Source organism: Myotis lucifugus, unplaced genomic scaffold (genome assembly GCF_000147115.1).
Source record: "Myotis lucifugus unplaced genomic scaffold, Myoluc2.0 scaffold_156, whole genome shotgun sequence".
NCBI classification, from domain to species: domain Eukaryota; kingdom Metazoa; phylum Chordata; class Mammalia; order Chiroptera; family Vespertilionidae; genus Myotis; species Myotis lucifugus.
In genome coordinates, this window is record NW_005871204.1 from 2,195,386 (window position 1) to 2,221,665 (window position 26,280).

At 40.5% G+C, this 26,280-nt stretch overlaps 1 protein-coding gene across 2 annotated transcripts in view; it reads right to left on the reverse strand.

The window, feature by feature from the left end:
* The window catches only part of KCNMB4 (potassium calcium-activated channel subfamily M regulatory beta subunit 4), a 55,975-nt gene that overhangs the window by 23,312 nt on the left and 6,383 nt on the right, over positions 1–26,280 (reverse strand). The window contains exons 2-3 of one of the 2 annotated variants that reach the window (XM_023759451.1): positions 5,491–5,618; positions 5,248–5,350 (exon numbers count right to left, since the gene is read on the reverse strand). In XM_023759451.1, coding sequence (XP_023615219.1) covers positions 5,263–5,350; positions 5,491–5,618 — 216 coding nt within the window. In that variant the 3' untranslated portion in view covers positions 5,248–5,262. Of the gene's footprint in view, positions 1–5,247; positions 5,351–5,490; positions 5,619–26,280 lie in introns of those variants that run through there. The other variant, XM_006095469.3, reaches the window with a different exon arrangement.

The following is a 26,280-nucleotide window of genomic DNA, read 5'->3' on the forward strand; positions in this document are numbered from 1 at the left end:
AAAAAAACAACAACACGAAAACAAAGACTGATCATTCCTCCTGGCCCTTAGACCCAAAAGCAATTGCGGAGTGAGTAACCACTTCCCAGGGCCATCCTCCTTTCAAGGGGAAGCCATTTAAGGCAAAGATGAAGAGGAGAACAGCATGAGAAGACAGACCACAGAGATGTTTTCTAGCACTGGAATGAAAATTTCAAAACATACTCGGTATGGGGGCATAATTCAGGTTTTTCTGAGAAAGAAGCCTGAGAAGGATAAGAGATTAACAAGTGGAAGGATAAGAGATTAAAAAGTGGTGTAGGGAGGGTAAGTGTGACCTCACCTATGTAAAACTGTGCAAACTAGAAGTATACACATTGGAAGGAGATTGTGAGCCCAAGACTGAAGGAGGCAAGGAGCTGGAGGGTTACACGAGACGGCCTTGAATGGGAGCAGCCCGTGCCAGGCTCCACGGAGCCCTCAGTGTCCGTTCTGAGCGTGGAGCAGGGTGACCACGTGGGGACTGGCCTCCCACACAGGCATGGCTGTTGGTGGCTGCTCTGGCCACTGCAGATCCCACTCCAGAGGATAGCTCTCCGAAAGGAGGCTTACACAGTGCAAAGCTAAGGCTCCAATAATCTGTCTTCAATTTTTAAAATAACCCCCTTTACGTAAAAATGGAAACTTCCTGATAACTACTCTCCCTATTTCCTGCATGTGAGTGAAATCTAAAGGTTACTTTAAATGTAAAGTTCGTCTTATCGAGAGCAGCTGGGAGTCTCTACAGTAAGCCTATCTTTATCTCATACTTAGCAGTAGTAAAAAGTGTACTAAGAGCTGCCATGTTCCCACCTCCAACCAGCACTCCTGTTTCCTCTCGCATATGGCATGGTAAAAGAGCCAAACTCCAATCTTCTGTTTTCCCGGAGTCACTTAAACTCATGTCTCGGGTGCTGCTGGGTTGTGACAGACACCCCCACGTCTATCTACACCCCGACAGTTTGGGGAGGAGACAGTGAGATGAGGGAGAGGGAATGAGCATCCATTCTGAGGGAGGTACGACGGGCTTAACTTTCTATTCCTGAAGTTAACAGAATTGGTATAGAATGAGGGTTAGCTCTTTTCAGATGGTCCCCATTATTCCACAGGAACAGCCCTGCTTGGGGACTGAGGATATTCAGACTTCGTGCCCTCATAAGAGGCAACCTGTTTGGGGGAGGCAGCATTTAGAGAACTCTGTGCCTGAGTGGGGAGTGCGGGGAGTTTATTAGGAGACTGAGACGGTTAGTCAGGACAGCCCACGAGAAGGGGTGCTCTGCTTCCAAGTGCAAGCGCAAGCTCACCCACATTCTGAACGTGGCCCCTGGTTGGGCCTGGAAGCATAAGGACCACCCAATCCAGATAGTCCTGGGCTCCACATCCAGCTCTCCTCCTGCCTGCTGGTGCCTACGCTCGTTCCCTGGCTCCGGCCTCACAGAAAAGAGTATCCCTACTTCTTAACCTATTTATCTCATCTTATCTCCTTTTCTTCCACTTTTGTCTTAATTACTACCTATAGTCAATGTGTCCTTCTCAGCAGTTTTAGTATTTAGCAGGCTCACTGCTCTGCATCCATTCCTCCTTCCCTCTCAATTACTCACCTCCTCCCCACACTCCTTCCAGTCATGGAAAGCTTCTTGAATGAGTCCCCTGCACTTACTAATGCCTTCACATCCTCATCTGCGGAGGCTGTAGATGATTTCTAAGCCAGTATCCTAGGACTGTTTTCACAATGATTGCTAGGAGACTTCTACTTGCCCAAACTGATGACTTCTCAGGAGTCCTTCTGGATTACCCCCTTCTCCTTAAAACCTGAAAAGTTTGCCAAGATACTACGGTATTCTTTTTTTACTTTGCTCTCACCATCTGACTGCTTTCTCCATCTCCTCCTACCTATACCTTAAATGTAGATGATCCCCAGATTCTGTCATATTTCTCTTCTCTATGTACTCCCAGTGCGCATTCCTTCTCTGTGCTTCAACCAGGATGCTTGTGCACCACCAATTCCCAGATCTGTATAACACTGGTCCTGACCTCCTGCTCCTGGATGAAAGGTCTGTATTTCCAACTCCTTCAAGCATCTCTGGGTATCTTATGAGTCCCTCAACTTCCGCATAGTCAGAGCTGGACCAGCTTTTTCTCAAACTCAGTCAAATTTGATGCCTTCTTTTTCCTCATCACTTACATTGTCATTCAGTTCTACTGACTGTAACTAAATGTCTTGCCTGACATATGCCCTGTTAGAGCCTTCCCCTTCCATTGCTCTCACATAAGCTCCACTGCAGATGGCTGATAGGAGGAGCTTTGGGATCAGACTAACTGGATTCCACTTAATAGCTGTGTGCACTGGGCAAGTTATTTAACTCCTTTAGGACTCAATTTCCTCATCTATTAAATAGGACTGGTGCTTAGAACGACTATAAGAAATGTGGTGATCTAAACAAGATGTTATTCGCAATAATTGGCACATCATAGCCACTCAAAAATATTATTTTTTCTGATCAGTACTCTCCTCACTTCCCCATCACTGAGTCAGAGTTACCTGCCTTTCACTATTTTTCCCTTCAACACACATTCAGCACTCACACCAGTTACTTTCTAAGTCAGAGATCTAGTCATGCCAGTCTTTGGTTTAAAGAAAACACAACTTTTTACAAATTTTCATTGCTTGTATGGCAAAAACCATCTCCTTAGAATGGTGTGTATGATTCTTTAGAAATCTAACCCCAAGCTACTTTTCCAGCTTAAAAATTCACCACTCATTATATACTCAATGTACCATATATTGTCAAGCCTTGGTTTATTAGATATATTTATAAATATATTAACATATCTCAAACATTATGTATATATATGTCTAATGTAAACATATAGATATATTTCATATAATATATAAGATATATTAATGATTAACATATAGCTTGTATATCAGAATGTACATGTATTAGAATCTCATAATAGATATATATGAGATATATAGTAATAACTATTATATAATATAATACATTTCTCATATATCAGAATTTCTGGAGTTAATTTTTAAGAATAGTAATGCCTACATTCACCCACAAGAGGTTCTAACTTAATTGATCTGCAGTGCATTTTATTTTTAAAGGTCCTCTGGTATAGTTATAGAAAGCAAGGGTCACAGCTATACACAGAACATGGAAGACACACCTTATAATAGCTGGTACTTTTGGTTGTTCCACAAATTCCATCCCCTGTCTTCTTCCTTCCCAAATCTATTCAGGTGTATACCCTTCCTCTATGCACCTTAGGACACATTGCCTATCCCCCGTTCAGAGGTAGATTCCGGTTGTTCTTCTTTGTGATTAGTTTAGGTGTATAGGCAAAGGAACTCTTATAAACCAAAACACCTGAGGGGATGCTGGCTTTGGGAAGCTGTGAAAATAAAAATATGTCAGGAGAGATAGGCTCTTTCTGATGTTGATCACTGCTGTGTCTGGCTGTAACATCTGGAACCACAGCAGCCATACTGTGGTCATCAGGGAGCCACCTGAGGCAGAACTGAGATCTAGAAGAAAGGGGTTCTTGATGGCACTGTAAGTCATTGCATCAAACAACCTTAATGTCAGCCCACTCATGCATTTCTTGATGTACGAAGTAATAAATTTCCCAATTGTTTTTGGCACTTTGAGCCACAGTTTTATATTTATCTGCAGCAGATGGCATCCTGACTGATATACAACTAAATGAAACCTGGTGATCAAGCAAAGCAGCCCAGAGAAGGTGATATCTGAGGAGTCTTCAGCAAGGCCTCAAGAAGCAGAAGAAGCAAATAAAGGGGCATGGATATAAAAGTATCAGATATTCCTGGAACTGCACATTGTTCAGAAAGTCTATTACAAAGAGTGTCAGTATGGAGATAAGGCTGGAGAGGTGGTAGCCTAGGGTGTGAGGTCTGTGTGCCATTGTAGATTAAATATAGCCACACCACCTTTGCAGCTTTTAGTCTATTTCAACACCCCATGAACCTGGGCTATATCCTGACTCCCTTTGACCAACAGAACCTATCAGAAGTAATGTTATGTGAGTTCCAAAGCAAAGGCCTGGCTCTCTTGAAATGCTGTCCTGAGGCTGCCATGCCATAAGGAAGGGGATCTAGCCTATTAGAGAATGAGAGGCCAGGTGGAGAACAGGTGCTTCATCTGAGCCAGCACCAGGTGAGAGAAGAGGACCTTATGGACCACACAGCTATTCTAGCCATCATCTGACTGCACATGAGCCCAGGAGAGACCAACAGATGAACCTCCCAGCCAACCCACAAAATCAGAAGAGATAATGAATCATTGTAGTAAGCTGTTAGATTTAGGGTAGTTTATTACACAGAAATAGGTACCTGATACATAGACCATGCCAAGATATTTGGACTTGACTCAAAAACTATGAGGAGTAACCTGATTAGTCTCAGGTTTTAGAAAGATCACCTTGGCAGCTGCATACAAAATGGTATGCAGTGGAATCAGGGTGGAGATGGGGGAGGTGGGAGAGGGGAGGTGGAGAAGGGTATAGGGGGATAAATGGTGATGGAAGGAAACTTGACTTGGGGTGGTAAAAACACAATACAGTGTACAGATGATATATTGTGGAATTGTGCACCTGAACCCTGTATAATTTCGTTAACCAGTGTCACCCCAATAAATTCAATAAAAATAAAAAAGAAGAAGAAGACTATTACATTAATGGAGCTGAGAAATAATATGAATAACTAAGTCAGTGGCACAGGGAAGGCACAGAACAGATGTCACAGAGGTACAATCAGCATGATGGTGAACATAAGTCATAAAGTATACAAAAGAAAAGTGAATTAAGAATCACTCAAAGGTTTCTGGACTAGGTAAACAAGTGGATGGTAATGCCATTCTCCAAGAGAGGGACCATCAGAGGAAAAGAAAGTTTGACATAACTGTAAAACACACAAGTGGAGATGTCCAGCAAGTGTTGTAAATACTCAATAATGTCTGGTGAATAGATTACCATGATCGATCTGTGTGGGTACTGAAGTGTTCTAATCCAAGGAAACATTATTATATGGTATAGCTTGAGATCTAACTCAAACAAAGTTTTAATGGTATGAACTCATTTTATTGGTACTTCATCAGAATAGAAAGTAAAAGGGAAAATGATATTTGAAGCTGTCCAAGAGGCTAATAAACCTACACCTTAGCTAGTATACAATGATCCTACCTAAGGCACATTCTCAGTGTACCCAGATGGTGCACTCTAAGATACAAGTGCGCTCTCTCTCCTCTTTTTTTTTTTTTTTTTGCTTGCAGATTCTTTGCATGCCTCCCATCCTGTAGAGTACATGCTGGAAAGAATTGAGACAATCTCCATGTTGTATATTTTTCAAGTTAGCACAGTCTATGATTAATTAATGTAATACGTCATAGTGTAAAACTACAAAAGGCTATAAACAAGTTTAATAGGTACATGTAAATATTGGCTTACCTTTGAAATTGATTAAAATAGCAAGTAAATGGCTGGGAACCAATCTCATCTTTCCAGTACTGTTGCCAATTCATGACACTTTCCAAGTTCTTCTGATTTTCTCTCTTACAGGGAGGGATATAGGAGCACTAACAAAACAAAACAACAAAAAGTAAACCTATTATCCTATGAAATATTGAAATATAGTCCATTTTTTATAGAGATGGCATGCAGATACTAAATCTATTTGTAACCTACCTTATTTTTAATACAACCAAATTTAAATTGCTAACCTAGAGTAAGTCCTTGCTTAATGTCACTGATAGGTTCTTGGAACTGTGACCAAACCAAATAACAAAACCAATTTCACCACAGGTTAACTGATATAAACAAGAGTGAAGTTCCTTGGACATCGCATCAACGTTATACTGAAACAACACTGAATGAAATGAGGACCTGCTACAAATTTCAAATTTGGCCCAATTACAGAAAATATGCTAGTAACAAAAATACAGGAAAACATAACCTTCAGTCCTTACAGTATAAGGATATATTATAAACAGCTAGATACAATCTAATAGCAAACTAAAACTATACTCTCTCTTTTTGAGAGCCTGTCAATCAACGAAGGGAAGCAAAAAAAAAAAGTTAATTTTATCTCCCATTTCTTTCTATGGACATTAATATTTTCCTTTTCCTTCTTTAACTAACAAACCAAGCCTCTACTCTGCTCAGATACTGCTCTCAAGGGCGGAAACTCCTGTTTTCTTTCTTTCTTTTCTTTTTTTTAAAAATATATTTTATTGATTTTTTACAGAGAGGAAGAGAGAGGGATAGAGAGTTAGAAACATCGATGAGAGAGAACATCGATCAGCTGCCTCCTGCACACCCCCCACCCGGGATGTGCCTGCAACTAAGGTACATGCCCTTGACCGGAATCGAACCTGGGACCCTTCAGTCCGCAGGCCGACGCTCCATCCACTGAGCCAAACCAGTCAGGGCATGTTTTCTTATCTTACATTCTCTTGGACAACAGAATCAGCAGAAAAGTTCCCCCCAAGTACACAATCCGTGCAATCTGCTAACCAATGCCTTTTCCCAGCCATGCCTCCCACAGAGTACTCTCTGACCCTATATTACCCTAAGCAATGTAGATGCAGCAGAACTGGAAAATTACTCTTAACTTTAGATGTTAAAATTAGCCCCTAGGATTCTCCTCCATTTTCTCCAATTCAGTCTGTTATAATGATGATGAACACAATGAAGACAATGCCGGCTTACAGTTACTAAGTCTTTACGATATGCCAGACACTGTAATCCATGCTTAACAGGCTTTAACTCGTGTATTTCTTTCAACAACTCTATAATGATCCCCATTTTACAGATGAGGAAATTGAGATTTCTGTCAACTCGACAATTGGAAGTAGATTCTGGCAATTTTGTCACAGTCTACTCTCAGATGTTTTACCAAAGTATCTGATATTAAGGAACAGAAAAAAAATCTATTTGCTTTATAGTATAACTTGAGTCATATTATTTTACAGCCTATAATGTATCAATACCTTCCCATTATTTTCTGGTAAAATACAAACATTTTAGCATGATATACAAAGCTCATCATGACCTGATCCCTGCCTGTCCTTGGCCTCACTTAAGCCTGGGATGCAGTCATGTGGAAGCACTTCTGTACCCAAATCTGCCATGTGCTGTCACAGCTACCTGACTAGCAATACTCTTCTTTTTCCTTTTAATGCCTTTTTCCTTAGTCCCTTCTTTCAAGATGCAGTTCTGGCATTACCTGTTAGGGGGATCCTTCTCTTTCTTACCCCACAGTTAAGCCCCCTCCTTCATGTGGCCATAGAGGCCTCACCCCACACGATCACAGCTAGGATCACACAGCATCACCCTTGTCTGTTTTATGTCAGCCTCCCCATTCGCTGGCAAGTTAGGACAAGGGCTTTTTTTTTTTCTGTATCTTCACATGTAGAACTATGCCTGATAACAGTGAAATTTCAAAAATGTTGGTAGCATTAATGAATCATAACATGCTTAAAACCCAGCAAATAGTATTATTTTAATGACTGAGTCACTGCATATTTATCTTCTGCCTATACAGTTCCACTTCTATTAATAACACAAAGATAAAGCGAAGAGTTTCTGTGAAATGTTGAATTCTGAGTTCTTCAAAGCAGCAGTTGGGCTTAGAAGAAATGGAGACCATTGGATAGGGCTCCAGTCCTAATATTTTTTAGGTGTTTGGGCTTGAGTAAATAAGTCCTTTTTCTAGATTTCACTTTTTTCTAATCTGTCGTCTCCAAAACAATTTCTAGCTCTACATTTCCATGATTCTCTTCTTGGATGTATACCAAGAAAGTTCCGAGCAGAAGGCAGGACTACAAACACGATTGTAATATTTTTCCCAGAAGAGATCCTGCCCCTGGAGACCTGGCTGGGAAGCCTGAGTCACCATCCAGCCAGCAGAAAGGACAGTGTGGTAAGGCCTTTCCTGGGGGCCTGGGCTTTGCATTAAGGAAATGCTCATAAGGGGGATCTGAGTTTTCTATTGCTTATTTCCAATAATGTGCTGGACATTTCCTTTCCTTCTATTAAAACCTTTCTACATCATGGTAAATTAGCTTATAAAAGGAGAGTAGGTGTCAACTGCGTGTGCTCTTTGTAGGAAGGAGAAATTTCTAGATTTGGAGGTAGAAGCTGTGAGGAGTGAAACCCTAAAAACACATCAGAGCCCTTTTTGCTGTGTATGCTCAGCACAAGGGGTATACTAAACATCTTAGAGAATAACAACTAACAACCAAATGTAATTACAGCCGATTTTTAAAATTTGCAAGTTAACTCAGTTTGAATTATTTACTATTTTTAGGGGGTGAGGGTGAGGGAGTTAAATGTCTCTCTCAAATGACAATAACACTATGACGTGACCAGGAGAATCACACCTACATGTTTCTGGAAAAAGTCAGACAAAAGCTTTCACTGAGTGAGTTTTAAGTATGTCCTGGTTTCACTTGGGACAAAAGGAATGTTTCTTGCCTTCAGGAAACTTTGAGCTTGTGTGAATGGATTTAAAAAAATAATAAAAATTCGCCCTGACCGGTTTGGCTCAGTGGATAGAGCGTTGGCCTGCAGACTGAAGGGTCCCGGGTTCGATTCCGGTCAAGGGCATGTACCTTGGTTGCGGGCATATCCCCAGTAGGGGGTATGCAGGAGGCAGCTGATTGATGTTTCTAACTCTCTATCCCTCTCCCTTCCTCTCTGTAAAAAATCAATAAAATATATTTTAAAAAATAATAAAAATTCATTCACACAAGCTCAAAGTTTCCTGAGATCAAAATCCAAGTATTCTTTTTCATGGACTGCATTCTTTCCAGAGTATCATAGATTAAATAATGATCTTATAATACCCTAGCAACTTTTAAAGCTCATAACACCTTGAAAGGAAACTATTTTAAAAGCTAAACCTTATGTTCTTAAAAATCATTATTGTTCGTTCTCATATATCTTGATTCTCCAGTTAGTCTATCTTTAAAATTTCTGTGGAGCCAAACCCAGATTCTCCCTAGACTTCTTCTCAATTCTATTTAAGTGGATCAGTAGATTTTTAAAGTTTTAAAATGAGTTATAAGTGAAATTTCAAAGCAGTGTTCTAGAAAAAGAATTAGAAATTCAGTCACAGGGACTCCTTTCCTTTCTAGGTTGTTCAAGCCTGATGGTTTTCCTGGCACAAGAATAGCTCCACCATGAATCTCTCTCCTTTGGGGGAGGGGCACGTGGAATAATGTATGACATCTCATCATCATCATCATCATCATCATCATCATAAATCATCAATTCATCATCATCATCATCATCATCATCATCATCGTCGTCGTGTCTAACATTCATTGACTGTATGTCAAGCATTTCATTAATCCAAATCTCATTTAATCCAAATGAGCAAATATTATGAGCACCCTCATTTACAGATGAGAAAACTGGGGCAGCGGCAATGGAAAGGCTGGGAATCAGACTGCAGTGTTTGTTCTTAACCACTGCACAGCACTGCCTCCCGGGTCTTTTATCTTTAGGGCTTTCCAGTCTTCTCTTCAGAGCTCCCGATTTGGAGGTCAGGGAGAAGAGCTGACTTTTGCATCCCTTTCTTGGAGAATCAGTGTAGTGATTCTTTGGGAATGAAATTGGTGTAGCCCTCCTGAGGACTAGTGGGCCAAAGCATTTCTTTGCAGGCCTGGTACATTCTCAGAGAAATGCATTGTAAGCCTTTGCTTATTCCCTCCAGTCTCAGTTTGGCTCCAGGGTCGGTTTTTGGTGCTATGGATGCAATTTCACTGAGGTGAATTTATAGACGCAGTGTCTTTGGTCATGTAGGACAAGGAGCATTCCCTTGGAGAAACTTCTTCATATAGTTCTGACTTTCTTTGTATTTCATTTGCAAAGGCAGCATTTCCTAACTTCCACAATCCATGTTGCCCAAATAACCTTCACCAGAGTCTGAGTCATTTGCGGCCTAAACTTCCATGTAATCACTTTCTTTAAAAAGTCAGGAGAAACCAAGGTCACCCCAATAAATTTAATTAGAAAAAAGTAATTTTTTTTAAAAGCCAGGAGAAAAAGAGGCATGCGATAGATTTGTTTAATGCCTACCTTTTAGGGAAAAAAAAAATTGACTTCTGCATTCATGAACAAAGTGACAGGATCGAGTGGGCTATTCTAAGTATATTAATTAATATAAAGGCTTCCAGTGAGTTCATGAAGGGAAGACACTGTCTTCACTTGATGTGGAACATTGGATTACAGACTTATTATTACTTATTTTCCATTATCTTATTTTAGGGTTTATCAAGATGCATAATCGCATGCTTTTCAGCCTACCACAATGGATTCATATTTTAATAGAACTCTTCTTGGGTAGGTTCTTTGTGTGATAAGTGTCTTGCGGACTGCATTTCAATCATGTGGGCAGAGTAGGCAGAACTCACTTTCTTCCTTTACTGAGTCATTTTAAAAAAACCACTGCACAAAACACGTGATCCATTTAACTAAACTACGGGGACCGGGTTCTGTGTTAGGCATTATCTCAGATACAGAAATGGGGAGACTGGCTTTTTTCTCCAGTTTCTTTTTTGATTGCACTTGGGTAGGGAGGGTAGTATTGAAAGATATAATACAAGCATGGGTTTAGCTGATTAAATAATTTCCAAAATAAATTTGGTTAGAAAATGAATTCTTAAAACATTATCAACTGCAACATGGGTCTAATTATATTTTCATCCAAAATCCCCCGTTTTCTGAAATCCTGTAAGACATCTCTATGTCAGCTATGATTTGTAACTTTAGGGACTTTTTGACAATATAAACGTATGATCAGAAAAGCACCGTGGAATAAAAAAGTGTAACTGATCCATTTAAAAACTCCACAAAGTTTCACATCTTCACGACTTCATTAATAAGTACACACACACACACACACACACACACACACACACACATACACACACTTTATGAATGTAGTGAACAAACAGTACAAAATTATATGAGAGCTAAAAAACCAAGTTCTAGGGCAGGTGGTTCCAGAATGTATCTGAAAGCTAAATGAAAATAATCTCATGGAAGAATTTGAAGGTCAAATAAATAGAAAATGTGAAAAGCAAGCTAAGAACAGGAGAAGCTAAAAGGAGCTTTTTTGAGAGCTCTTCTGGGCTGGGCAGAAGCAGAGTGGTGCTTAACCTAGAAGAGTGTTTGTCCACAGCCCAGGGGACTGCATGACAAAAAGACCACCTTCTGAGTCTGATTCAGCGGGGCTAGGGATCTGCATTTCAGTAGCTCTCCTCCTTAGAATGACAGACTTTCAGAAATGATCATTTAGGCAACAAACCGCTCTTGACTACTGAGTACTGGACAGAAAACAGATTAGCTATTACTCACTCCTCACCCCTCCCCTCCCTGCCTGCCCAGGAGTGTGCAGTGTAGGAATAGTAACATATTCACAAAGGGCTTTGTAGTCACAAAAGAGGAAGTGAAGGTGTGGCTTTGGAGTGCTGAGATTTTTTTTTCCTTTATTGATTAAGATATTACAAATGTGTCCTTATCCCCCCCATTGTCCCCTATCCCCCCACTCATGCCCTCATCCCCCTGTGTCTGTATCCATTGCTTATGCTTATATGCATGCATACAAGTCCTTTGGTTGATCTCTCCCCCTTAGCCCACCCTCCTCTGCCTTCCCTCTGAGGTTTGAGCATCTGATCGATGCTTCTCTGTCTCTAGATCTATTTTTGTTCATCAGTTTATGTTGTTCATTATAATCCACAAATGAGTGAGGAGTGTTGAGATTTTTGAGAGAAGACTGCACAGATGACTTTGGATTTGTGTCTTCATGGGATTGGCTTTTTGGTGAATGACCAGGTTGGGAAGGTGACATTCCAAGAAGAAATGCAATGTGCAAAGACTTTGTGTACAGATGTTCCAGAAAGACTGAGTCATCCAATGTGCTGGAGTATAGGGGGCATGGGAGACGGTGATGGAAAATGCCCTAATTATCTGAACTGCTACTCACAGAAGAGTTGTTCTTCTCCCCTTAAATGCTTCTCTGAAAAGTGGCTCACTACCTCCTGTAGAGTAATCCACCCACCCACCAGTGCTCCTTTAGTTATAACTTATTATCATGTGTTAATACTACATCTGCATTTTTTTTTTTTGGAAATTAGTAATATTCACTTAACTTCTGGATCTGAGCAGACTGCTAAAGTTGGTGAGCGATGCAAATTAAAATGACAATGAGGTATCACCTCACACCTGTCAGAATGGCTACTATCAACAAATGATAAATGCTGGTGAGGATATAGAGAAAGGGGAACCCTAGTACACTGCTGGTGGGAATGCAGACTGGTGCAGCCATTATGGAAAACAGTATGGAGTTTCCTCAAAACATTAAACATGGAACTGTCATTTTACCCAGTGATCCCACTTCTAGGAATATATCCTAAGAATCCTATAACACCAATCAGAAAGAATATATGCACCCCTATGTTCATAGCAGCACAATTCAACAAGCTTAGATCTGGAAGCAGCCCAAGTGCCCATCAGTAGATGAGTGGATAAAAAAGCTGTGGTACATTTACAGCATGGAATACTACGCAGCAGTAAAAAAGAAGGATCTCTTACCCTTTGAGACAGAATGGAGGCCCTGGAAAGTATTATGCTAAGCGAAATAAGCCAGTCAGAGGAAGACAAATATCACGTGATCTCACTCATATGTGGAACCTAATGAACAAAATAAATTGTTGAACAAAATAAATCCAGAGGCATAGAAGCATGAAACAGACTGACGAATCTCAGAGGGAAGGTGGGGGAGGGTGGGTAGTTGGGAAGAGATCAACCAAAGAACTTATATGAATATATGCATAACCCATGGACACAGACAATAGAGTGGTGAAGGCCTGGGGCGGGGGCCAGGGATGGGATATAAGAGGTCAATGGGAGAAAAAAGGCGACATATGTAATACTTTCAACAATAAAGATTTTTTTTAAAAATCACTGAAGGTCAAAGTGTTCAACATTAGTCAGAAAATGGACATTCAATATATCACACAGGCATGGGAGATAAAGCTGGCTGAAACAGAGCTCAATGGATGGAGTAGGTAGATGCCATCTCAAATCCAAGCAGTAAGTGCACCTACCACAGAACTGAGTGAGTGAAGTCCTCTGATGATTGCACCAGAAAAAAAAAGCTCCAACCCAGCAGGGATTTCCTTCACACTGCATCCCCAGAACCTAGAGTAAAGCCTGCCAAATGCGGATGCTTGCTAAACATCTGTTTAATTAATGATTCTATAGATATTTTAAAATAATGCAAGCTGTAGCAAGTAGATATGTTCCTATCAGCTATGAAGTAAGGAATGGAGAGTTGATATTATGATATGAGAAATTATGCTGTTGCTTCAACATTACAAATACAGTTTATGACAAAGTCCTTAACCTCTTTCCTCATCTGTGAAATTTTCCCTACTTGGTGCCTCAATGCAAATGCCAAGGTTTATTTGTTCCACAAGTACTTATCAATAGTACCTTCTTGGGACATTGTATATGTTATTTATAATCCTCAGTCTGTGAAGAAACTGAGGATCAAGAGGTTAAGTGATTGGCTTACAGGGTGTAGGCACCACAGCCTTTTCCATGATCCCAGGCAGCTTCCGAATGCCTGCTCCGTGTACAGCTCTGCCTTGAACACGTTAGAGAAACCTAGGATTGTCCCTCAAAGGGGGCTGGAGAAAGGCTTTTCCATCCCCTCAGCACTGTAGTAAAGTAACGTGGTTGGGTGGGATGGGTAAACAAGTACAACACACGATGGTTTTCTCGAGTAGGTAGCTTCATCTTCAGTACACTGATCCTCTGAGCTTTATTATTTAATCTTTTCCCATGTGTTTCATTTATTTAAAAGTGACATTTCTGGGTTTTCTCTCATCATAAAAGTAAGGCCATCTTTATTGGAGAAGAAAACTGGAAGCCTCTATAGAAAACAGTATGGAGGCTCCTCAAAAAATAGAGTTACCATATGACCCAGCAACCCCTCTTCTGGGTATCTTTGGAAATATTTATTCACAAAGATATGTGCACCCCCACGTTCACTGCAGCATTATTCACAGTAGCCAAGACATGGAAACAACTGGTGTCCTTCAGTAGAGAACTGGATAAAGATGATGTGTTTCATATACACAGTGGAATACTACTCAGCCATAAAAAAGATGAAATACAGTCATCTGCGACAACATGAATGGATCTTGAGAATATCATGCTAAGCAAAATAAGTCAGACAAAAAAAGTCAAGAACCATATGATTTCACTCATATGTGGGATATGAAAGCAACAAATGAACAAACAAGGAAAGCAAACAAAACCTCATAGACACAGACAAACAGTATGGTGGTCACTAGAGGGAAGTGGGTGAGGGGTAGTAAAGGGTAAAGGGGTCAAATATATGCTAATGGAAGAAAATTTGACTTTGAGTGGACAATACAATATACAGGTGATATATCATAAATTGTACAATTGACACCTGTATCATATCATTGACCATTATCACTCCAATAAAGTTAATTTAAAAAATTACTGGTGTGTGTATGTATATATGTAATAAATACATAAGCACTTTTTTTCAAATATGGAATCATACTGTTTTGTAACCTACTTTTTTGTCATAATACAAGAGAAACATCCTTTTTGTAAAAAAAATATACATGTCGCCCTAACTGGTTTGGCTCAGTGGATAGTGTCGGCCTGTGGACTCAAGGGTCCCAGGTTCGATTCTGGTCAAGGGCATGTACCTTGGTTGCGGGCACATCCCCAGTTAGGGGGTGTGCAGGAGGCAGCTGATCAATGTTTCTCTCTCATCAATGTTTCTAACTCTCTATCCCTCTCCTTTCCTCTCTGTAAAGAATCAATAAAATACATTTTTTTAAAAAAATATACATGTCAACAATATAATATAACACAGTATTTCATCATATAAGTGTATGTCTATATCAATTCCTTCAAACAGTACCATTTTATTGACATTTAGGTTGTTTCAGATGTTTTGCAATTTTTTTAAAAAATATATTTTATTGATTTCAGAGAGGAAGAGAGAGGGAGAGAGAGCTAGAAACATAAATGAATGAGAGAGAATCATTGATCGGCTGCCTCCTGCACGCCCCCCACTGGGGATTGAGCCCACAACCCAGGCACGTGCCCCTGACCGGAATCGAATCTGGGACCCTTCAGTCCGCAGGCTGATGCTTTATCCACTGAGCCAAACCGACCAGGGCTGTTTTGCAATTTTTAATGGTACTGCAAGTAATACATTTATAGCTACATCTTTCAATAATTCCATCATTTTTTCCTATGATATACTGCCCAAAACAGTTTTACTGTGTCGAAGAGTATGCATGTTGTACCAGGATGAATAATGTCTTCCCCCAAATGCATGTCTACTCAGAACCTCAGAATGTGACCTCATTTGAAAATAGGGTCTTTGTAGATATGATTAGTTAAGATGAGATCATAGACTTGGGTGGACCCTAAAGCCAATGACTACTGTCTTTAAAAGAGATAGAAGAGGAAGATACAAGGACACAGTCGGAAGACGGCCACATGAAGGAGACAGAAATTGGAGTGATGCAGCTCCAAGGCCAGGAGTGCCAAGGCTTGCATGCAGCCACCATTAGCTAGAAAGAGGCAAGGATTTTTTTTCTAGAGCCTTCAGGGGAAGAATGGCCACTCTGGCATGTTGATTTTAGACTTCTATCCTTCAGAACTGTAAAAGAACAAATTTCTGTTGCTTTAAGCCACCCAGTTTATGGTACTTGGTTACAGCAGCCCCAGGAAAAATAGTATGTGTCTTTTTCAGGATTTTGGTATGTATTTCCAATTGCTCCCTGACAATATGCTCCCACCAGCAGTGCATGAGACCTCAGGTCCTTACCAATGTAATAACTGTCAACTGATAGGCAGGAAAAGTATCTCAATATTATATTGATTAGTATTTCTTTGGGTATTAGTGAGATTATTCATATTTTTCATGTGCTTAGTTAGTTGTAATGCTTTCACTGAACTGCCTGTTCATGCTTTTGCCTAGACAGGGTTCTCCAGAGAAACAGAACCGACAGGATACAAATAGGCCTGTACAAAGAGATTTATTATGAGGAACTGGCTCAGGCAATAAGGGAGGCTAAGAAGTCTCATGATCTGCTCTCTTCAAGATGGAAGCCCAGGAAAGCTGGGTGTGTAATTCTGTCTGAGCCCGAAGGCCTGAGAACCAAGGAGCCAACGATGTAAATTCCAGTCCAACTCCAAAGGCCCAAGAACCAGGAGTCTCAATGTCATGCCCCAACTCAAACAGAGAGCAAATGTGCCCTTCCTCTGTCTTCTGGCTCTATGCAGGCCCTCGACAGACTGGACAATGCCCACTCACATTGGCGAGGGGGGATCTTCTTTACTGAGTCTACCGATGCAAAGCTAATCTCTTCCAGGAACAGCCTAACAGACACACCCAGAAATAATGTGTTACCAGTTGTCCAGGCACCCTTTAGCCCAGTCAAGTTGGCACATAAAATTAACCACCACACCTAGTGTTCTTCTGAAGAGATGGTTATTTATTGCTAAGATTTCTTCACATGTTAAGTTTTGAATCATTTCTCTATCGTGGTGCAAATATTATTCCAAATTTGTCATTTGTCCTTCAATTTTAATGTTTTTAAAAATATATGTGGTAGCATATATCCACATTTCATACCTTCTAGTCAAATAATACTCCTTCTATCGATATAGGCTTGATATATCCATTCATCAGTTGGTGGACATTTGTTTCTACTTTTTGGCTATTATGAATGATGCTGCTATGAATAGTTGTGTATAAGTTTTAATTTGCACATGTGTTTTCATTTCTCTGGAGTATATACCTAAGAATGGAATTGTTGGGTCACAAAGTAACTCTGCATTCAAATTTTTAAGGAACTGCCAATTGTTCTCCAAAGGGGTTGCATCTTTTACATTTTTACCAGCAATGTACGTGGGTTTCAGTTTCTCCACACTCTCACCAACACTTGTTACTGTCTTTTTTCTTCTTCTAGTCATTCTAATGGTATATTATTGCAGTTTTGAATTGCATTTCCCTAATGACTAATAATTTTGAACATATTTTCATGTGCTTATTGGCCAATTATATGCCCTCTTTGAAAAAATATCAATTGCCATCTTTGTTTATTTCTGAATTGGGTCATTTGCATTTTTTGTTATTGTTGTTGAGTTGTAAAAGTTTGTTATATAATATCTGAAAATACTTTGTCATTCTGTGGTTGTCTTTCCACTTTTTTTTTTGAAATGTTTTTTTGAAAATTGATTTGAGAGAGAGAGGAAAGGAGAGGGAAAGAGAGGAACATCAATCTACTCAAAACCTGAGTGTGTGCCCCGACTGGCGACATTTTGGTGCACAGGAAGACACTCAACCAACTGAGCCACAGCAGCCAGGGCTTTTTCGCTTTCTCGATGGTGTCCTTTGAAGGACAAATGTTTTAAATTTTAAGTACAATTATCTATTTTCCCTTTGGTTGCTTGTGTTTTTCGTGCCATAGTTAAAAAACTATGTCTAATTCTATGGTATAAAGATTTACATATGTATTTATTCTAAGAGCTTTATAGTTTTAGCTCTTACATTTGGGTCTCTAATCTATATTGAGTTAATTTTTGTACATAGTTTGAGGTAGAAGTCCAAAGTCACTCTTCACATTTGGGTACACAGTTTTTCAAGCATCATAGGTTGAAAAAACTGTGCTTGCCCAGCTCTGACACCCTTGTCAAAGATCAACAAGGTAATAGAATTCATGAGCTGCTCTCCTTTAATACCTTTAAAGAAATAAGGAAAAGTATTAGGGAAAATGGAGCTAACAGTCCATTTACAAAAGGATTCCTTAATGCCTTGTCTGAAAATTATCACATGACTCTTTGGAACGCGCAGATTTTGGCCCAAACAACTCTGGACGCCAGTCAATATCTATCATGGAGAGCAGAATATAATGAGATCTGTGAACAACAGGCTGTTTGTGGATGTTCACCAGCCACCCCATCTGGGCGCCCTCTGGGCCGCACTCTGGCTGTAAGTCCCGGGCACTATAAGACATCTTCTGAAAGATCCATGGAAAGGACTCTAGTTTATTAAGTCTTGTCTGTAGGTTGTGCATGCCTATAAATATTGTACGTAGAGTGTCTCTGTTAATTGTTGTTTTGTGTCTTTGTTGTTTGGCTTAATTTGTTTAAAAAAGGGACATACTTCTCTTTGCTGGGGGCCCCAGCTACTTGTAGCAGGCTGAACATGTGGCAGGGATTGCAGGAACTTCCCAGCAGCTGCCACAAATTCTGTTTTGGTTTTTTTTTTTTTTTGGTTTTTTTTTTTAATATATTTTATTGATTTTTTTACAGAGAGGAAGGGAGAGGGATAGAGAGTTAGAAACATCGATGAGAGAGAAACATCATCGATCAGCTGCCTCCTGCACACCCCCTACTGGGGATGTGCCCGCAACCAAGGTACATGCCCTTGACCGGAATCGAACCTGGGACCCTTGAGTTCGCAGGCTGACGCTCTATCCACTGAGCCAAACCGGTTAGGGCTGCCACAAATTCTGAATCTTGGGGACCCTTCTTGCTCTCCCTCTCAAGACATCAGCCACTGGAAACTTAGCTAGCAGAAGTTCTTGTCTGTCTGTAATGTAACTTGATTATTGATTAATGTTCTTTGCTTACTTTCTTATCTTTAGGGGACTTAGTTCGCACTTCACCATTTTATGAATATAGGGAATTCTTGGTCTCTACTGTTTGGACTTTGTGCCACTAAGAACCCATTTGCTATACTGGGTTAATGTAAAATGAGATTCTAAGGCTAATGTCCCAGTCCACCTTTTGTGAGTACTCATTCATTTACTGTAGGGTTGGGGTTTTTTTGTTTGTTTCTGTTTTTAAAATCTCTTCTCATATACAAGTTTTCATATTGTTAGTCTACTCAAAAAGAGAAAAATATGGGAAATAATTATTTAAACTTCCCAAGTATTTATCCTAAAGGGCTGGAGCTACTGAAGTACCCTTGAATAGCCGAAGAAGCAGCAGCAGTGAGGTGGAGGGGAGGGGGCACTCCCCTTGTTAAAAAAAAAAAATGATACTTTTATACTAAAGCCGTTAGAGGCCCAGGAGTTACTGCAGTCCTAGGAACAAACTCCAGGACCTGCTATCTCCCCATATACACACCCACCCTTTCTCCAGCCTCCTAAGAGTTGTCAAGGTCATGTTATCTTCATTATGCTTCTTAAGGATATGAGTATATTTTCCATTGGAAATATAAGCCTATTTCTAAAAGTAAGGGAAAAAGAAGTTTTTCCTGTATTTGCCTAAGACGCAAAGGTTATATATACACCGAGTGGCCAGATTATTATGACCACCCCATCAGTACTTTATTGACACTTCCAAAAATACTGAATATTGAAGACTTCCTAAGCAAATACTCAAGGTTTTATTATTTGCATAATTAATTCACTTCATTGTACTGATGGGGTGGTCATAATAATCTGGCCGGTCATAATAATCTGGCCACTCAGTGTGTGTGTGTGTGTATTAAAATCATTGTTATATTAATCGGGAACTTTATTACTTTAAATAAATAAATTACTTAATACTGTTTAATAATAATAATACATAATCTTTTAGTCTAATGTATTTGACTACCTTCCCAGGGTTTGAATTTTAAGAAACTTTTCCTTGACTTAGAATTGGCCTTAGATCATTCCGATAGGCTCCAGAATGCCTCAAGTGTTTGTTTTCTTTCTCATGAAGGAAAATTTCCTACTTAACACATTTCGTACCGCACAGAAATCTCTAAGACATACGCCAGGGACTGCACGTTATTTAAGTCATCATAATGCACTTTAGGTGTTGTTTTTCAATAATTATAACATTTTTATTTACAAAAACAATTAAACAATTAAAGTTCCTAGTACTTTGTTAACGTATGGTACTGTGTAAAACATTTTCCTCTATGAAGAGGGACAAAATTTACATAAGTATCTAGATTCGCTCCTTTTTCCATGGGCGTGAAAAACGAGAACACTCGTGAGCGGTCCTTAACAGATGGCGCGCGAAACACGAGAAAACTCCTGAGCAGTACGAAATGTGTTAAGGTACATAGGAAGCTTTGTCAAATAATAACAACTGTATCATACTTTCATTTATAGCGCTAATTGTTATTCTGGAATATTGTGTTTTGCAGAAAGGACAAGATTCCATGTCATTTACATTACTCTCTATGAAGTATCTGAATGTATAGAAATACTAGCAGGAAAAATCAGAAGAAACAATAATCCTATATAATAAAAGAGAAACATGCAAATTAACCATCCCTCCGCTATGCTCAAGCCACACCCACAAGCCACGCCCACCAGCCAATCAGGAGCGAGTATGCAAATTAACCCAACTAAGATGGCAGCAGTCACGGAGCTGGAGCGAACAGGAGGCTTGGGTTGCCCCCGGGATGGAGGAAGCCAAGCTTCCCGCCTGCCCTGGCTGGCCCTTGGCTCTGCTCAAGGCTACAAAGTTTCAATTACAGAAGATAAATAAACCCAGATACCTGCTTCCAGCCTGCTGTGGCTCTGCTCAAGGAGGGGCTGGGAGCCTGGGTTGCCCAGGCTTCCAGCTGGACCTGGAAGGCTACAAAGTTTCAATTATAGAAGATAAATAAATCCCAGAAAAAAAAGAAAAGAAAAAAGGAGAGGCTGGGAGCTTGGGTTGCCGGGGGGTGTGGCCAGCCTGAAAACGGCCATAAGCCCCTCACCCAGGATGGCCAGGCACCCCAGCGGGACTCCCCCACCCTGAAGAGGCTGTGGACAGCCTGAAAACGGCCCTCAGCCCCTCACCCAGGCTGGCCTCACCCCCATGGGGTGAGGGTCCCTGCTGGGGGGCTTGGCCAGCCTGCAAACAGCCATCAGCTCCTCACCCAGGCTGGCCAGGCACCCCAGCGGGACCCCCACCCTGATCCGGGAAACCCTTCAGGGCAAACCAACCGGCCCCCACCCGTGCACCAGGCCTCTATCCTATATAATAAAAGGGTAGTATGCAAATTGACCCTAACAGCAGAACAACTGGGAATGACTAGTCACTATGACACACACTGACCACCAGGGGGCAGAGGCTCAATGCAGGAGCTGCCCCCTGGTGGTCAGTGCACTCCCACAGGGGGAGCTCTGCTCAGCCACAAGCCAGGCTGATGGCTGCCAGCACAGCGGTGATGGCGGGAGCCTCTCCCGCCTCCTCAGCAGCGCTAAGGATGTCCGACTGCAGCTTAGGCCTGCTCCCCACTGGCAAGTGGACATCCCCCAAGGGATCCCAAACTGAGAGAGGGCACAGGCCGGGCTGAGGAACACCCCCCCAAGTGCACAAATTTTTGTGTACCGTGCCTCTAGTTTATTATAGAGCTAAATAAATAGAAAAAAATTATATAGTTTTTTAACTTTTGTTAAAAGTATTGCTAATTCTTAAACTTTTTGTATATAAGGAAGCATTTTTAAAGCAATTTGGTAAATTATATATTTCTCTCCCTACCTGTCCCTCCAAAATTTAGCAATTCTTAATAAGTAGCAATACCTTTCTTTGCATGAATTCAATAAGACCTATTTTCAATAATAGCTATATTAGCCAAGATAAAAACTGACAATTGTTGAGTGCTCATTCATTTATAGCAGCCATGCCTTTGCTACCTTTTGCAGGACTTGGTCCATCCAGCATTCCACAGGAATCCCCCACAATCCACAGGGGCAGGCCATTGTTGAGCATGCCCATTCAACATTAGAGAGCATGCTAGTAAAACAAAAAAGGGAGAATATGGGACTCAAGGACCAAGCTATGATGCTATCCAAAGCACTCTTTACCCTTAATTTTTTGAATTTGAATGATCGCTTTTTATCCCCCATAGGGCGTCACTTTACTTCTTTAGCACCAGCTCAGACACCACAGGTCTTGTGGCAAGATGTGGACACTAACAACTGGATGGGACCCAATGAATTATTAACATGGGGGAGAGGCTATGCGTGTGTTTCTACCCCACAGGGCCACTGTGGATTCCAGCTCATTGGATTAAACTCTATCATGGCATGGCACGGTGACTACCAGAACTCCTCCAGTCACTATAGTGTAAGTTTTACTAATAACCTTACTGACAATGGCCTGATTTATACCACTCAACCCTATGTCTTTGTTATGGGCCCCAATCTACTAATAAACCATAGTTCATCTTTTCTAGTACAGGTTAGAGAAGGAGCTTATTTTGCATCCTGTATTACCACCCAGAATATTACTTCATTGAACATCAACACTATTATGGTACTTAGGAGACAAAATCCTAATATCTGTTAATCTCACCAGGAAATGGCAAGGCTCATCAGCTATCAAAGTCTTAGAAAGAGCACTGAGCCAATTGTGGCCCAAAAGATTTTTGGGAATGCTCATTGCAGCCATCATCTTGGCTGTTGGTATTCTTACTACTGCCAGCATCGCTGTGGTGGCCCTTTCTGAGTCTGTGAAGACGGCCACATTTGTAGACAATATGGCCTATAAAGTAACTAGGGAATTCACTATACAACAGCACATAGATCAAAAAATATTAGCTAGACTACAGGCATTAGAGGCAGCCAATGAATATCTGGGAGAAAGACAGGGCACCATGGCATACAAGCAAGTGCTTAATTGCGATTGGGAGCATAAGCACATATGTGTCACCCCTTTAAAATGGAACAATAGTCACCAGCAGTGGATTGATGTTAAAAAGCATCTATGGGGAGTCTTTCATGATAACCTTACTGAAGAAGTAAACATGTTGCAAAGGCAAATTAGAGAGTCCTTACTTGCTATCAATAAACATGAAAAACAGACTACTGCTTGGAATACGGTCAAGAAGCATTTGGAGCCGAAACCGGTTTGGCTCAGTGGATAGAGCGTCGGCTTGCGGACTGAAAGGTCCCAGGTTCGATTCCGGTCAAGGGCATGTACCTGGGTTGCGGGCACATCCCCAGTAGGAGATGTGCAGGAGGCAGCTGATCGATGTTTCTCTCTCATCGATGTTTCTAACTCTCTCTCTCCCTTCCTCTCTGTAAGAAATCAATAAAATATATTTTTTTAAAAAAAGAAGCATTTGGAGTGGACAGACCCCACCACATGGTTTCCTAGAATCAATTGGTACCTGATCAGACTAACCATTGCTGTTATTGTAATTCTCTTTGTTTTTCTTAGTCTACAAAATCAGAACTCCAGCAGTGAACACGCTTTGCAGACCCCGACATTCCAAAGCAAAGTTCGAAGCCTCCCTTTGTCTTCTGCAGCCAGCAAAACAAAAAGGGGGAGATGTGGGGAAGCACAGGACTTGGTTGGAAAGTCTGTAGGGAGGATTCTCCAAAAGGTCAGGAGCCTTTGGGGGGACTTTGCCAAAGGCGGCAGCTCCTGCCTTGACTTTTCCAAACAAGTCCGAGCCCCCGGGTGTTTTCCTATAACCTCAATGTTTAGTCTTTAGACACAACCTTGTAGAAGCATGTGCTATCTCAAGGATACTTTCCCTGTTGATAGTATCTAGAGGTTAATTTTAATTCAAGCTGTTGCTACAATAAAAGCCTAAGAAGGCAAGCGAATGGGGCTGTTTGGTTCCAATAGCCAAGCAGTCCCTTAGCCCTATCTTTCACACAAACATGTGTTAGAGTAATCATTCATCTGTCGCTCAGGGTCTGCTGGTCAGTCCCAGCAGGAGATCAGTGAAAAGATATAGTAATAATTGAAGCAAACAATAATGGCCTTGACTAGGACAGTGACAGTGAAATTTTTAAAAAGTATTAATATCAGTGAATCGTGGTCTCATTGATAGAAACAAAAGATTACAGAATAGAGGCAGGTTTTGGAGAGATAAAGATGAATTTGGTTGACATTTATATCCTTGAAATAGAGAAAACATAAGGTAATTATGATTGAATCAAATATTTAGCTTTCACTAAGCATTATTATTGTCTGTTTTTCTGTTCTCAATAACTATTTTAAAATAATGTTGTCCTGATATAAACAATTATATAAACATTTGAGGCCCAATGCATGAAATTCGTGTAAGAGTAGGCCTTCACAGCCCCGGCTGCCTCAGCCTCCACAGTGCCAGTTGTTCCGAACAGCAGAACAACTGTCCAGGGAGGTCATCTGGACAGTTGTTCTGCTGTTCGGACATTCGGGCAATTTGCATATTATGCTTTTATTATTATTATTACAAAAGAAAAGTTGGATTAAACTTCTAGGATTTAGGATTTAGCCCTAACTGGTTTGGCTCAGTGGATAGAGCGTCGGCCTGCAGACTGATAGGATTTAGGATTTAATTTTCTCAATATATGCTGCTATAATATAGTTACATTTTAACTAGTCAAGTGTCCATTTGGTCCACTGCATCAGTTAGACAGATGAACGGTTTAGAAGAATTAAATGAGTGGATAATCCTTCACATGTGCATCACTATGCAAAGACCTTCTAGTGGCCCAACCTACTGTATTCTGCTACTCAACAAAGCAATTACATAAATGAATTTATTTGAATTAGTTTATTTACAAATATGGTCACAAATTAAATAATTTAATAAACACATGGTTTTAAATTAATAACAATGGTTATTATTTTTAGGTTTATTTATTTATTAATTTTTTGAAATTTTTATTGTTGAAAGTATTACAGATGTCCTCTTTTTTCCACCATTGACCCCCTCCAACTACCCCCACCCCCTACCCCAGGCCTTCAACACCCTATTGTCTGTGCCCATGGGTTATACATATATGCATACAAGGTCTGTGGTTGATTACCTCTTAAAAGAAAAGAAGAGGATATTACTACCACTCAAAAAGCACAAATTTTTACACATTGATTTGTGTCCTAGAGAATCCTAAGTCTCAGCATGAGGAATAATTAGAAACATGTAATATTAAAAACCATTCTGTTCAGTATTTTACTGACTGATTATAGTAAATGAAATATATAAATGTACTGTTTATTTAGAAACACAACTGAATATGAAATTCTGCTAAGGACTGAAAAAAATTTTTAAACCCAAGGTAAATAAAACTTGACATCTTCTTTCATAAATGAGTGCCAAAACTATTTTAATTATACAAAATGTATCAATGACTTATAAAAAGTTTTAAAACACCGAGGCAAGCTTATGATAAAATAAATGCATTTTTCCCCAACATCACAAATCTCTTTTGTAAAAGTAAAAAGTGTCTGGTTAGTGTTTTAAACACATAATTTGAGGGGATCTTACAACTAATTGAGACCTTCATAAATGACATCCACAAATGGAGGTCAGAGATGGATCATGGTATGTAATCTCGGACAGGAAGATCCCAACAGCCTGCAAATTAGATTGTTTCTAAAGAGCCATATATAGATGGATTATTAATATGTTCTGACCAAGTCTTTAAATATCTAATCATATTACTTACTCTAAATCTTCCTTGGCTTCTCTATTCGTTTCTTATTGCTGCTGTAACAAATTTAGCATCTTAAAACAATACAGATTTGTTATGTTACAATTCTGGAGGTCAGAATTCAGAAGTGGATCTCACTGAGCTAAAATCAACAGCCGCTGGACTGCATTCTTTTCTGGGGGCTCTAAGGGAGAATCCATTTCCTTGCCTCTCCCCACCACCATCACCACCACCACTTCCTAAGAAAAGAAGGCTGCCTGAATTCCTGGCTCATGGCCCCCTTCTGTACTCAAAACTAGCAATGGCTGGGTGAGTCTTTCTCCAATTGCATGTCTCTTTTCTTGAACATTTAAGGAACCTTGTGATTATACTGGGCCCACCAGGATAATCTTAATTTAATGTCAACTGATTAGCAATCTTAACTCCACCTGCAACATTAATCCCCTTTGCCATCTTATCTAATAAAGAGGGAATGTGCAAATTGACCATCACACCATAACGGTCAAGATGGCTATGCCCACAGTGGAGGCGGGGATTCCGTAACAGAAGATGGCTGCACCCACAGCAGAGACCGAGTTCCTATAATGAGCCTTAATGAGCAATCAGCAGGGATCTAAGGCTGCGTGGTGCTGGGCCGGGGCAGGGGCCTGAGGCTGTGCCCTCCACCCGGCGGGGCTTGGTGGGGGTGGGGCTGTCCAGGTCTGGATCTAGCCCAATGGGGGTGGGGTCGGCCGGGTCTGGGTCTCACCGATTTCAAGGAGCACGTGGGTGGGCAGGGACTTGATTCTGTTCC